The sequence below is a fragment of the Coturnix japonica genome, chromosome 11 (assembly GCF_054131305.1).
Source record: "Coturnix japonica strain WE chromosome 11, WE-NBRP24, whole genome shotgun sequence".
Lineage (NCBI taxonomy): Eukaryota > Metazoa > Chordata > Aves > Galliformes > Phasianidae > Coturnix > Coturnix japonica.
In genome coordinates, this window is record NC_140673.1 from 22197672 (window position 1) to 22212879 (window position 15208).

Consider the following 15208-nt stretch of genomic DNA (forward strand, 5'->3'; position numbering starts at 1 on the left):
AAATGCAAGCAAGTCATCAGCTGTAAATCAAAGTACCAGAGATGTAGCTTTGAGTAAAGCAAGTGTTTCAAAGATCATAGGATGCTAACAGAAAGTTGAAAGAGGCAGTGTACACGCTCTTAATGTGACTAGACACTTCTTTAAAGTCTTATTCAAGATTTTTTAATACTAATATCAATTACTCCCAAGTTGAATTTATATAGCTATTATCCTGTCTAGCGTGGTGGAAAAAAAGAAATGGGGCCTCAGAGAATTTAACCAAGATATTCATGAAAGAATCTGATCTTTGTCTATTACTAACAGATAAAAGAAATTTTATTTTAGTTAATTTTATATTTAAATAACTATGTGACAGACTGGAGAGAAAAATTATTCATCTAAACTAAGAGATGAATGAATTTTTGGAGCAGCATTCAGTGAAAGAACAATGTTTGATCTCAGCTTAAGCTAGAAGCACTTTGTAGAGAATACATACCCGTCTAACTACAAACGGAGGTTTATCAGTTTCTCTTCTGAATTCGTAAGGACCAAGGTTTAAGTGGGCCAGTCGTTGCCTGGCTTCTACTGACAGCTCACACATTCGTCTTTTGGTGTATGGAGATGGAGAACGGGACTTGGAAGCTATTGTAGGCTGCTCATAGTTCTTCCTTGCTACACTGTGCCTGCTTTTCTTAGGTGAAAGCCTGTTTTTCTTCAGTAACTTTGTTTGCAGTTTACCATTTGGAGTCGAGTGATGTACCCAATTCAAGTCATCCTGAAGTGAAAAAGGGAAATTATCTGCTTTGACAGCATGCAGAACAAAGACCACTGACAATAACAGAAACAGGGAACTAATAATTTCAACAGAAACTGATGCTATATGTCAGCTGAAATTCCTCTCAAAACTGTAATCAGACAGCAATTTAAAAAACAACAATGTACTTACCATTTTGTCAGAATCCAAAAGAAGGTTAAAACACACATGACTACATGTTGGAAGTTAAGAATCTAATACTTCACTCAATTAGTTTGCTCATTCCTTTAGCATACAGAGACTAAAAAAACCAAATTGAATTTCATACCAAGTTCATTTAACACAAGCTTCATCTGGATTGGACATACAAAATTGTGCAGCCTTTTTCATCTGTTTAAAGCTTCTAAAATACATATTTTAAAATTCTTCTCCATTAATATCATGTAAAGTTGCCTAAAATTCACTGTACTCTGAAACAACAAACAAAAACAACAAACTACCTTCCCAAGATCATCTTCAATCACCCTCACCAGCTCCCTGTGCACAGTACAGTACACGAGGATTTTGTTTGCTTGCTTGTTTTTCACTGGCAAAGCCTACTTAACAATTCAGATTAGCTCCTCTTCCAAATAATTATCAAATTTTCAGTGACCAGTTTAAAAGTCTGTGAAACTCACTCCAGCACTGAAGTTTTATTCGAAATACATTATCATTCTTTTGCAATTCTTGGCATTAAACGCACATTTAATTACACTGAAAGCTTTATAGGTCAAGGAATTTTAGATTATACAACTTTTATCAGACTACTTACTTAGCAGCATGTTTTGACTCTGAATGGACAATTAGGCCTTTCAGCCAAATTTTGCCCAAATTCCCATGCTATAAAGCTCAAAAATAAAAGCATGGCAAGATTTATTTCTCCAGAATTATATTATTTTTTAAGCATAATGAAGTTAACATTATTCTTAAGTACGAATGTTACACGCACTATTTTAGTTCAGAGGAACCTAGGAATAAAATGTCCAACTTACCTTTGTGTCTTCCCTTACGTATGTAACAATGAAAAAAGACAAGGCTGAGTATGTGTTTAATGCTAAAATAGTGTGAATCAGGCATCACATACACAGTTGACATTGCTTCCTTGTGCCTGCGCTAGCACTTGCGCAGCTGGTAGTGAGCCACAGTGTAAAACTGTCCCAAACAAAAAATACGCTAATTTTCACTGCTGCTTTTGTTTTTCCATTTGATTGATGCTTCACCATTTGCAATAAACTAGAGAAGGAGGGACATGTAAGAGTAACTTCGCTTGACAGTGTCCCAGGAAACTATTGACACACACCAGTGAGGCCAGAGAAGAGTGATACCAAATGAGCTAACATATCAGAGAGGGTATTTCTCCCTAGTCTCTTCAGCTACTTCTTTAGCTTTACTCACTGTAGAAGCAGCATTTCCAGATTAATATTAGTGATAGGTTTTGCAACAGAAAACTTCATTTTGATTGTTGCTACTGATATAATTATGGAAAACAATTGGTTTATTTTTGATAACATACCTTCTCTGACTTCACTAAGCTTCATCGCCCCACCTTAATTCTAAGTGTCAGTAAGAGACAGCAAGAAGGTATCTTCCCACTACAATACACCAGGGATTGATACTCTGGCTGATCATAGCAAATAGCAGGTGATAATTGTTTCAGATTCAAGGAACTCTCAGCATTTACTGTCATGCACCAAACCCACTCTTTACTCCTTCTCGATTAAAAATTTAATCAAATCGTCAAGCACCCATGACAGCTGCTTTAACCACAACAAAAGAATGAGAAAAGTTTGAAGTGCACAGCATATGCAAAAAACTGGAACGAAGGCTATCAATATTAAATCTAGAAATTAAATTGCAAACAATTAAATTATGCTAACCTGTACGTGACTCCTTCCTGAGCTTAACAGACTTTCTGTAATGAGGAAGCTCGTCGAAAATCTCAATTTTGGTGCAATTCCCTAGAAGAGAGACAATAATTGAACATCAAGCCCCAACTTAAGATAAAGGGTATCAAAGAAGTAAATGTCACCTAATGTAACAAACCATTCCTAATTTTCAGCCATTTCCTTTGTTAATTTCAGCCTTTAATAAAGATAATTAGAAAAGACAGAACAGCAATGGTAAATGTCAAGATGCTAACATTTGCATTTCTGACAATTCAATTACAGATGATTATATTGCTTTCGTGCAACAATTAAGGTCTGACTTTCATTTCGATACATTTCTTAGTCAAAAGCAATTTTCAAGAGTTTTCATACCATGCTGTATAGCATCAATACAAATTCCAGTCATGATCTGGAAGTTTCACTCATGCTAACTTTTCATAGTCTCAATTGTGGCACTTTTTTTTGTGAATATATTTTGAAAATCCATCAATTACGCTGCAAATAACTATTCGCTTGTAACAGTGCCATCAAGAGTCCCCTTTGTTCTGTAACTCCCAGAGCAGCATCTGATTCCTGTGGGTTGTCTCCTATAATCTGCTTCTTTTCAATGACCTCTTAAGCACAGGGCTGCCAAGAGGCAGGTCTAGTTTGACTGATTGTAGGCAGTGGGATTCAGCTGGACCTCCTGGTCAAGCAGCACATGTGTACTAATGGACTGGTAGGCCCATGCATCTCTGAGACCTTCACCTCCTGCTAAACTGAGCATCTGTCAACATATACAAAATGGACTGAGCATACGAGGCAGAGAATTTTACATACAAGTGCCACATCTCAAAGCAGCAATATTGAAAAACACACACAAGAACACAAGATCATGAATACCACAGGCAAATGAGAATAATCTTAGAGCATCCACCACAGCTCTATATAAGCAAATAGGGATTTGAGTGTCCTTAGAACTTCCTACTCTCTCTTCTTTCAACACAGGAAGCTTGCTGTACAGCCCCAGGCATCTGCATGCAAAGGCATTTGTACAACTGAACACACAAAATTACTGTGAACCAAAAAAAACCTCATCATTGTGTGATCCTGCCCCACAGCTGAGAATTAGCAGGAACTTCATGAGTGAAGGTTACTGCTGAACCAAAGGATTCCCTGCCACCTGCCTAAACACACATTCATTTCCCACAAGGGTGAATGATCCAGCCCCAGGTTAGATTATGGAAATGAAATGACAAAAATGCCAAGAAAGCTCAGTTAAGCAATTAGTAAGAGTCTGGCATTCAATCAAGTCAAGTTATGGCATATAAAAAGATTTTAGAGCTGACCATCTTTAATCAACTCATTTTTATTACTAATGAATTGTCAAGTGCTATCAACAACTTATAAAAGGACACGTCAGAATTAGCAAGCCTATAAAATAGCACCTCCTCTTACAGAGAATGAAAACAATTATTACATGCTTACAGATAAAAATCAAATAAAACCACGGTTCTTCAGATAAATGGCTCATGGAGAGCACACAAGGGATAGCACTTGCATACACAGGATTGGGTATATGTCATAAGTAACTTATAGATCAACAGAAAAAAACAGTTTTTCCTGTTTCCTGCAACTCCCAAACTAGGGATTGCTAATAGATATTCAACATAGAATTGTGTAAAGACTATTCTATAGCTCCAAACGCTTCCTATAAATGAAAATCCAGCTAAAAGTTAAAATCCAGCTAAGTTTTGTGGGTCTATTTCCCTGCCCACTGTCTTAGTGGTGCCAGTGGAAGACTTGTTAGTACTCTTGTACCAGTCATTGAACAGACATGACATGGATATACTATTGACTTCCTCATAGGAAAACTGTTCAGGTAGTTCATATTCTCTGGAAACCAAGTTAAAAAACAAGTCTAATTTAAGAAGCATAAGGACAGATCTGAGCTTAAAAAGTATATATGTACATAACAGAACATCTTCGGTTGGTATGCCAATGAAAGACAGTGGAACTGAAAAGAATATATTTAAGTAACATAGCAAATACTTTATGAAGGTGGGGAATGGAGATAAGAATGCCAGTCAAAAGCCACCACCAGTTCAGGCTTAAACATATTCTGAATGGCAAGAGCTGCAGAGAAACACAGAAGAGCCAGCAAAAGCCTCAGCTGGGCAGCACTGGACCAGGAAAGATAACTTGAGGCGTATCTGGTATGCGTATTGTGCTTGTAAGCCTCAGAAGATGTTTAGCCAGAGACATTATCAGCCAAGTGCCAGACTTCTGGAGGAGTTCTGATCCTCTCAACTTGGGATCCCTTCCAACTGGCAGATTAGCAGTGTTCATCAGACACTGCTTGTCACTGCCTATCTGAACTCCACAACTGTAACCACGCTGTTGTTACCTTTACTTTTTTATTAAAAGATAGTTATTGGGAACCAAGGTGACAGTGAAGCACAGCTGTCAGTCTAAAACACTCAATATCTCAGCTAGCCATAAATAACTTTTTATGTAGGAATAACTCAGTTTGAATAGCACATGAATAACATGAGTGGTTTTCATCCACAGGACCTTGCTTCACACTTGGCCTTTTGTTTCGTGTTTACACTCAGTGCTTGGCGCTGACAGGAGACACTTGTCAGTACAACTTAGAGAACACTAGAAGATGGAAACATTTGAGACTTTACAACTTCTGGAAATACAAATCCTCTCATTGCTACCCTATTCGGCAACCAAAAAGAAGAGCCACAAGTAGCTATTTGAGAGACTTCCTTCAATTCCATCAAACACAGCTTCATTATTACTCCTGAAAATGGGGTCAGTGTGCCAAAATCCTCTCTTTGAGCTGTTCTGATTTTCTGTGATGGAGATACAATAGAGCATAAGTGATGCCTCTGCAGTCCTCATTTCAGGGCAGAGATGTGCTTTGTTTACACTGCTCTTGAGGACATGGAAGGAATTTCTGTCTATCATTAGTCAACATTAAAAAGCTACTACAGTGTCATTATTTAGTTGCATATTCAAATGACTCTAAGCACACCTGCTCACAGCTCACTAAGTATGACAACTTCTTTTGCTAGAAAATATGTACTTTTTTCTTAATCCAACAAACAAAAACAATGCAGACTTTTCTATGTATTTCTAATCACTGAGATGTTTCTCTTACTGACTCACAACACCAGAACTGTATTTGAGGTTGTGTTGAGAACTCTGTACTTAAGGTCTTCTTCGTTGCATGGTTTTGCTGACAAATATATACTTTTTGAACTCTTAGTTCCCTGGTTGTACTCAGAGAAAACGATGAAGTGACAGGAAAGGAATTAACAGCAGGATGCAGGGATGGAACTGTAACTGAAGGCTGGATACAAAACTACAGCAACTTAAAAGCCATATAAATGGAGGCTGTTGTGGCTCCCCCCCCCCTTTCAGATACCAATAACATTCACAGGATAAGTTATATCTATTTATCTATATATATCAGACAGATGCCATGACAAAAAATGGCTTTTTCTTTCTGCTGGGACAGTTTAAGCTGCTGCAGAATCACACAAAATCACAGCTTTAATTCACTGAAATGTAGCACAGCATTAGACACCAAATTAGCACTTCTAATTGCAAGTGACAGGGCAATTTCCAGGTTGCCCTTGCAGGGGAAAGATTATACCAGCCAAACGTTACCAGTGACCTTTAATCAGCCATCTACCCACCCTGGCAAAGTGTTTTTTAATCCAATCACAACAGATAGGGCAACTGAGTCCTAATTCCAATGTTCTGTCGCTCCACTAGTACAACTTAAATTCCAAAACACATCCCCGACACCAACATCTTCAAAGTGCCTTCCTGACATCTAAGATCCAACAGTCTAAAACTCTCTGATAGGGCAGTGTGAGACAAATTTATTTCCATTCAGTGTGTACTCAAGCCCATATCTCCAAAAAATTAACATTAATCCATTGCACTCGTTCTGCCAATTAGTTGTCATTTATCATAGCTTTCATAAAATTGTAGAAAAGGCAGTTATTAAGAGAGCACGAATAGGCTGAACAGACCTTGAAGAACAGGCTTTGGAACTGAATCACTAAGTTAAATTTGAGTCACTATTTTGGTGGTGACTTTGGACCTGCCATAGAATTATATATACATCTGTAGCTACTGTCATTGTCTTAAGCACTTCAATAAATGAAAACAAAATGCTAAAAAGGGAGATTAGAGGGGAGGGTTACATGGTTTATTTATTGAGAATTGTGAACCTGATACAAAATCTCCCCCTCCTCCTCTTGCATTCTGTCAGCTACTCAACTGCATCATGGATTAAACTGAAAGAGAGCTATGTCATGGAATCACATACAAACCACGTGGAAATTAACTTCTTCACATTAAACACTTCTTGGAAGCACTTTGGAAAAACAACAACAACACAATACAACAACTACAACTAAAGTGTAACTGTGGATTTGTACATTCAACACCTGAACTGGCAAAACACATCAGAAAAAGTCGCTTTTCATTTTGAAGTTGTTCAATGGGTTTCTCCACTGAAACACACTGTACCATAAACACAATCTAAAGGCATTCACTCACAGTAAAGTAAGAAGATCTCTTCATTAAAATCTCACGATCTATATCATGGTGCCGACAGCTAAGCTTAGGTTCAGGGAACAGGAAATCTCTTGTATTTTCTTCATAAGTAGCTAGAATTTCTCCAACTAAAAAGAAAACATGCACTTTAATTAGAAATTTGAATTAGAAGTAGGCTCTACAACTCATACCAGAATAGAGAATAATGTCACCAATTAAATCAGCAGCAGAAATATTCAGAAACTGGCCCAAAAGTATGGTTCCCTTACTTAAAAACTATACAGAGAACAGTTGAAGCAATCTTCATTAGGAGCCACAGAAATCTCAAGGTAATCCCTTCAGTAGTTTCCTCTTTCTCTATTTTCTATGACACAGAAGAAATTAGCAGGTTTTAGCCAATATGTTGTGAAAAATTGCCTTGGCCCATATTACAGAACACTGATGCTTCCCAAATTGCAAACTATTACCAGAAAGAAACAACATCAAAATCAGTGCCTTCAGATTCTCCAAACATTATGGTCTGCTACTTTCTTTTAAAATATTTCCTTCAGGGGAAACCCATGAAAGCATATTTTTTATCTAAAAAAGCTTAAGTTGTGCTATTACAGTTATTTTGTCATCTTCCACTGGGATGTATCACACCTACCTCTAAGTCCTGAAACCACTGAAGTCAAAATCTTTTACTCCCCCCTGAAAAAAATTCACACTCACTCTATTTTCTTGAATAAATAAGTCTTGTGAATCACCTGAGAGAAGCAATTGTTTCTTTGAAACTACTAAAAGCAAGTCTAACAGAGAGTGTTTTTAATACCAGTTTCCAAATGAGTTCTCTTTCAAACTTGACTTCCAATAAAGTGCAGACTTGCATTATTCATGGGAACACTTGAATTTCATTAAAATAGATTTTTATAATCACACAAACCAATAACAGAAGTATGACAAATTGCTATTTATTACTGTCACGTATCCCAAGCGACCTGTAATACTTATAGCGAAGATAAGAGTTTTCCCAGCGGTCACCATTAAAACAGAAAAAAAAAGTGCCATTCTGAGAACGAGATGATACACTCTGAATTTCACAGACACACTCTGCAAGTGAATCATGATACAGTAAGTGAAGTCCTGGATGATTTTGGTTTATTTTCTATTTTAAAAATATTATCACAATCCAACATGGCAAATTTCAATATTCGGTTGCTATTCTATTTCAAGAATGAGATCCTCTTGATCCATTAACATTTCATATTCAGAGAACGATTTGTTGAAATGCTTCCTATTTTGTTTTTGTGTTGGAAAAAGTGATTGTGCTGTAACGGGCAATGTCCTTAGGGAAATTCACCTATTAAACTGCATAATTTATGAAGAGACTGATACAATACCTGGAGGAACGAGCTGTATTAGTTCAAGCACTGCTGTGTCAACTAGAAAGGAAGAAAAGTTTCTCTTTAAGTTAAAAAACTAAAATGAGAAGTTACTTAAAGAAAAAACTGCCTATTGATTGATAGCACTGTGCACAGAGAAACCAACAATAAGAGCAAAGAACAACTTGCCTCAGTACTACAGCTGAACACAATGGCAGCAGTATACAAAAGGCAGCTCTTTCACTAAGAATTTGTTGAGTTCTACCTGTTTACAAGTTTGTCCTTGGAAAATATCTTGTAAAGATCATGGAAGCTTAACCACTTTTTCAGCTAACTCCCTGTATCAAGGAGCATATTCATGCAGTTTGCATGCGGCGCTGTCTCACTAAAACTCATTATGCTCCAATTGTGATAAGACTGCTTACAACAGCCATATATCATTTTCTTAAATATATACATCCACACAAAGTTTCACATGAAATTAATCAAATAAGTAGACAGGAAACTATTATCTGTCTGGATAAGTAGTTGGATGTCCTGCTAATTAGGACATTTTACCCCTTCTCCTGTTCTAAAGCATACAGTATACATTTTAAAGGCATTTTCTTAGCAGCATTTTGGGTAAGTTGGTACTATCCAAAAGACAGCAAGGAACTTATGCCTATACTGATAACAAATCTGTTACAAAATCGCTAGTACTATGGTCCTCGTTTATTTAGTATCTAAAGCTCTATATTAGCCCATATGCCTATAACATTAATACACACAACACGCATAAAAAGCAGAACCTACCTTCTAGCAACTCCACGAGGTCTCCAGGATCAACTATATTAGCAAATGTCTGGAAAGTAAATAAATATTAAAGAAAAAACAAAACAACACCACAGCATAATATAACAAATATATATAATTATATATTAATTATATTATATCAAATATAACTCTGAGGGAAGAAAAAAAAAAACTAAAAATCAATATTCTTCCTTGCTTCAGATGGTTGTGAAGAGTTTTATCCCTGTTGGAAAAAGAAAGGAAGCTGAAATTATCATTTGACACACGATCAAGTTCATTGAAAGCTAGCAGTTCTTGTCGGATACGTTTTAGCCATTTCAGGGTTACCTGCCCATATTTAAATTAAGAGCTATTGTGAAGAGCTGAAGACTCAGAGGAAAGTACTGTCTGAGAAAATTTCAGGAGAGAAAGATAAATTACTGAATGCATTAGAATTCTGAGAGATGAAGAATATGTTCTTTAATGTCAGTTACACTTTAAGCTTAACTTATTCGTGCACAGAGTACTGTTCAGATATTTTTTTTGTTTTAAATTAATTGCATGGCAGGAGATGGCAAGGAACTGGGGAGGAATTCCTGCAAAAAACATTTCAATCGATATTAAGCACATAATGGACTTCCCTGTAATTCTGCACAAAGCACGAAGTGGTATAAATCACTTCGCTGCTCCATACACCAAACACTTGAAAATACCAAAGCACTGTTACGCCACAAGTACCTTGATCCATTCAACAGCAATTTGTAAGAAAATAGTTATTACTCCAGCTTTCTTGTTAAGCTCTTTTCTAAGTAAATAAAATCTGGAGCCCTGGAATTCCCCTAAACTACAAGAAAAACACCATTTAGCACATTTTCCTTGAGTAGACCATGGGATGTTTGCCTTTAAAGAAATACTGTGTTCTTTTAGAATTCTTTTCTCCATTCTTCAGTGGTTGGTAAAATTATCACTGTTTTTATATCACCTACATCACAAGAGTATCACTGATGTTTACTCAGTCTGGTTTTCAAAGAGCAGGGGGATGTTTAAAGGAAAAGAACTAGAAAGGGCAAAGTATTATTATTCACAAGTAGTCAAGAAACCAGATCATATCTGTAAGATACTGTATTTCATTACCCCTGTGGTACTAATAATGAAGCTAGGAGGGACTCAGAATATGTGATAAACAACTACAAATTAAAAGGGCAGAGTACTAACTTGGGAATTCTGGTGACAAACTATGAATAAAGGATCTCAAAAGGAAAACAATGTCATCAAAAGGGTTTGAGCAGCTATTCTATCTTTCTACTGATTATGTTGACTCCCCCACACCTCATAGTTTGTGTTACACTTTGCCATCATTTTAAAAACAATAATATTTAGTTCTTTCCAAGCTAGGAAAACAAATACTGAAAAAAGACAGTTCTTAACAAATAAACACCTTAAAAAAATAATAGTCTTCAATATGTTTTTTTTCTTGAGTCACTGCATGGGTAATATAGTTGCTCACCTCTCTTGCGCTAAAGAGATATGGGAGTTATAATACTAAGGATTCCTCGGTGTGATTACTTGCACATCAGGGTTCTGCAATGAGCTTTTGTGTGTATGGGATATGTTTTATTTGCCTTGTATCAGCATTTGACATTATCCTACCTTTTCAAATACTAGTTTTTCTTGAAAGAAAAGTGGAAATGCTGCAGGGACGGCCCGAGTTTTTTTGTATTGCCCAAGTATAGTGACAGTGAGATACAGCTCCTCTTTGTCTTTTAGCACCACTCCGGGGCAAGTTATCTGTAAAAAGAACACATTCATTAAACAAACTGAACTTTAGTTAAAGAAGTAATAGCTGTTTTCAGGATAAAAATGAAATGGTCAAGGCTGAAACTGTTGATTGCTGAGAGTCGGAGTGGAAACATTTCTTTCCTAAAGGAGTTCTGTTTGTACAGAATGACAAGGAAGATTTGTCACTCCTTTAAAAGACTCAAGAACAAGTTTCTACTGTAAGTAAACACAATCCACTGTCTTAAAGCAAAACTAGAAGTAGTACCCCTGCTCTAGACCTGTACAGTTAAATGCACGTACAGACTATTAGAGTTAATCAAGGGTCAGATCATGCTCTAAAAGAAGATTGATGGAAGACTAGAATGAAGTTTTCATGATGCAACAATACAAAATAAAAAAATCCAATTGTAGCCTACATAATGAGTGAATTAAGCTGGTAGGTGTATATTATTCTATTGCCATACTCCACTCAGTCATCAAAAGAGAAAGGTTTATTTGCAAATAAAACAATTGAATTAACATTACATTTTAATGCGTAAATGAGAAAAAGTAGATGTGCCATTCCTATGGGGGGGTATGTCACACAAATTGTTACAGAATTTTGGCCATCCAGGAGAGTATTCAAGATAGGAAAGACCCCTAATTGGGCTGCCAGATATTGTCACAAATCTTTTAATTTTCTCTGGCCAATTCTCACTCATCTATTAAGAAGTCAGTACACTTTTAAAGCTCTGATGAACATCAGACATTCTTAATTGTGTTTCCACTGCAATGATGTACACAAATCACTGTTAGCTATTTTCTCCAAGCCACGTGTTTTTTATTCTATTACCCATCCAGAGAATTGTCACCTATCACTTCATTTCTGCCGCTCACTTTTTATAGCGGTAAAATAAATATGAGGTTGTCTCTTCTAACATAAGGTTGCTGCAGAAAGTGTTCAGGCTTTCAATTGTGAGGTACAAAGACAAAGGAGCAGAGTGACAGGAATTAAAATAAGTGCTTTGCTTACAGTCCCTTACTCCCAAATGAACATTTTACTTGAGAAATTCTTGCCGGAGCTAAAACAAAATTACATAAACAGCAGAACAACAACCTCCAGTGGAAAGAAAAATAACAAAAAACAATGTGTTAGAGATTATTATAGAAACAGCCTAAGCTAAAAAAAGTAAAACGTTTCTATTCATAACTATGCCAGAAAAGAAAGAAGTTTCTATGTAAGTTAGGAACTTCAATATTGCAAGAGAAGTACCAGAATAATGGATATCCTGACTGAAATAGACCACCAATCATTAAACAGCTTCATGACAGTGGCTACAAGTGCTAATAAGAGTGAGTAAAGCAGAGAGATTTCATTCATACAAGGCAAGATTGCCCCAAACTACACGCTAAAACTGCTATTAGCTTGGCCGGGGCTTTTCCTCTTGAATTTACAATTCATTTTAGCCACAGCTCTGCACCCTGCAGAAGGCAAATGGAAGAAAAGAGAAAGGTTTGAACACATCAGACATAGCAAAATTGCAAGCAACAGTTTGGGGGATATGTATTCTGGTTAGCTTGTGAAAGTAAGATCTTACAAATCAGCACGTGTAGAAACTTGTGCTTCTACAGTATTATAGATAAGCAACACAAATCATTGTCCAGGCTGGAACACCATGTCTACACGTTCATATAACTTTAAACCAGCTCCAGTAAAACAACTGTACCTGTATATCCACAGTCCATGAAATGTGTTTGGTAATATACGCTGCATGGAGCTGTCGAACACTGAAGAGACAAACTGAAGTCTTTAACTGACTGCAAACCTTACAGGCAGGATGATGAACCATTTTAAAAATGGTAAAAATATTATAATTATCAGAATTAACTGCTCTTAGAACCAACCAAAAGTGCTATTGAATAGGAACAACTGTCACCATGTGCAGTTCCAGAAGGATGAAAACATGCCATGTCTGGTGCAGGGACACCACGGATTGCTGTAAGGCAATAATTGAATTCACCTCATGGAAAGGAACACAATTCTACTGTTCCAACATCCCATACATTGTTTTTTTTCCCCCTCATACAATCAATCTTCAAATTACATCATGTATACGCAACCAAGAAGAAAGGTTGGGCCTGAAAGATCCCTTGAGTAGCCTATCACCACCAAACAAAGTGTTCTGCATGAAAGGCAATGGACAGCACTAATTTCTGTGGAGTGCAAGCTTAAATAAAGAATAGCCCTTTGGACTCACGAGTTACAAAAATAATCTTCTCAGTATGAAGAGATGCCATTTTAGTTTCCTTACCTGACAGTAATCCACAATGCTATTAATTCATCTTAGTGCTTAAAACTTTACATACTTTGCTGCCACATTTGTGAATTCTCCAAGTAGCAATGACATGAAGAATAATGTGAATTTCATTCTGTTGCTACATGAGCAATCTAAATGCCAGCAGCAGAGGTAGGAACCAAAATTAGTCTCCGAAAACAAATAACAATGAAAGCTCAGTCTGAGCAATCATGAATAATTCAATTTAAACTAATGAGAGGGTAAACCAAATATGGTTTTAAACTAAGGCCTTCAATTTTAGAAGAGCAGCCTTTCAGAAATGAAAAAGACTGTCCATGAAATAAACCAAAGGACTCTTGCATTCCAGATAGAAAAAGACCTTGGAACTTAGATTAAGTCCAAAGGAACAAAACCAAACTGGAACACATATCTTAAAGCAAGAGAAAATAATACAACAGAATTTCTACAGGTTTACAGGAGGCTACAGAAATATGCAGAGCATCGGAAAAGAACCAGAAGTTGAGGAAAGAAAGGGTGACACCTCTGAAAAATAACAGCTGTGAGGCACCTTCAAGGCAGAAAAAGAGACCTGAGCAAGTATAAACTCATCAACCAGAATAATAAACATGAAATAATAAAGGGCACGGAGGCAAATACGAGCAGGAAAAAAAAGCCCAGCAACATGCATTTAATAAAGATCAGACAAGCAAAATCCAGGCCTATTTTCTGGGCAAAGGATATCTAGCTTTATCTGGGCATCAGTAATGTCATATGGTGCCATGTAAGATATTACTACCTATGAAGTTAATAAGAAAGTCCTATAGTAATACAGGACTGGCCAAAGGACAGCATCAGTAACGTGCTGAAGTGGAGAGCATCAATTAAGGGTTGCTATTAAAAATATTCACCCATATATGCTGGAATCCACATCTTTAAACACTATATTGACCCAAATCAAAGAACACTCATGAAGTTTCCCAATAAGAACTCAGAAATCAGAGACCATGAGAAAGACAGAGAGAAAATAGCAATGAGAAATGAGACAGACCTGCTGTGTATATAACAACATCTCACTGTGTTAAACAACTGCCTAACCATAGTGTAGCTGTGAATGGTTTAACACTAAGATATAAAAGCTGAATTTTGGACTGTTTTTCGTTTTGTTTTGTCTTTTTTTTTCCCCCCTGATACCATCTATGGTAACTATGAGACCCTTTGAAACACTGTATCCAATACAAACTCCTTCCGGAATGAAACAAGAGCGGCTCTCACACAGCGGGTAGGCCGGAGGAGCCACGGCCCGGACACTCACCGAGCGGATCTCCAGCTGCAGGACGCAACAAAGCACCTTCCGCGGCATGGAGCGGCCGGGCCGGGCCGAAGGAGTCGGCTCCCGACCCGAACCCGAGCCGCGGGCCGGACACCGTTGTCACGGCAACTACAACGCTTCTACATCCCACTATTCATGCGCACAACGCCTGAGGGAGGGGCGTTGAGGAATCAGCCTTTAGGGCGGCGCACAATTGTCGTCACTCCCATAGTGTATTGCGCCTCAGCTCCTTCCTACAAGGAGGAAGGAAGCTCCTTCCTTCCTTGTGTCTCTCTTTCTTTCTTCCTCTTCTAACTGCAGTTCACTGCAGCCTCAGACTGGGAGGGGTTTAAGCCTTTAGATAATTCCATATTAGAGCAGTTGGAGAGAGGACAAGCAGCTCAATGTGCCAATAACTGCTTCCAAAAGAGGGCAGTAGCACAAATGTATCCCACAAATGTTTTAATTTCAACATGTAAAGGTGTGATGATAAA

At 37.3% G+C, this 15208-nt stretch overlaps 1 protein-coding gene across 1 annotated transcript in view; it reads right to left on the reverse strand.

Moving 5' to 3' along the window:
- SPATA6 (spermatogenesis associated 6) overlaps window positions 1-14931 on the reverse strand; it is a 37810-nt gene extending 22879 nt beyond the window's left edge. The window contains exons 1-7 of the mRNA XM_015870510.3: window positions 14718-14931; window positions 11001-11138; window positions 9372-9420; window positions 8598-8639; window positions 7222-7346; window positions 2650-2730; window positions 476-754 (exon numbers count right to left, since the gene is read on the reverse strand). Of these exons, the coding sequence (XP_015725996.1) occupies window positions 476-754; window positions 2650-2730; window positions 7222-7346; window positions 8598-8639; window positions 9372-9420; window positions 11001-11138; window positions 14718-14765 (762 nt within the window). The 5' untranslated portion in view covers window positions 14766-14931. The remainder of the gene's footprint in view (window positions 1-475; window positions 755-2649; window positions 2731-7221; window positions 7347-8597; window positions 8640-9371; window positions 9421-11000; window positions 11139-14717) is intronic.
- Window positions 14932-15208: the final 277 nt, after the last annotated feature.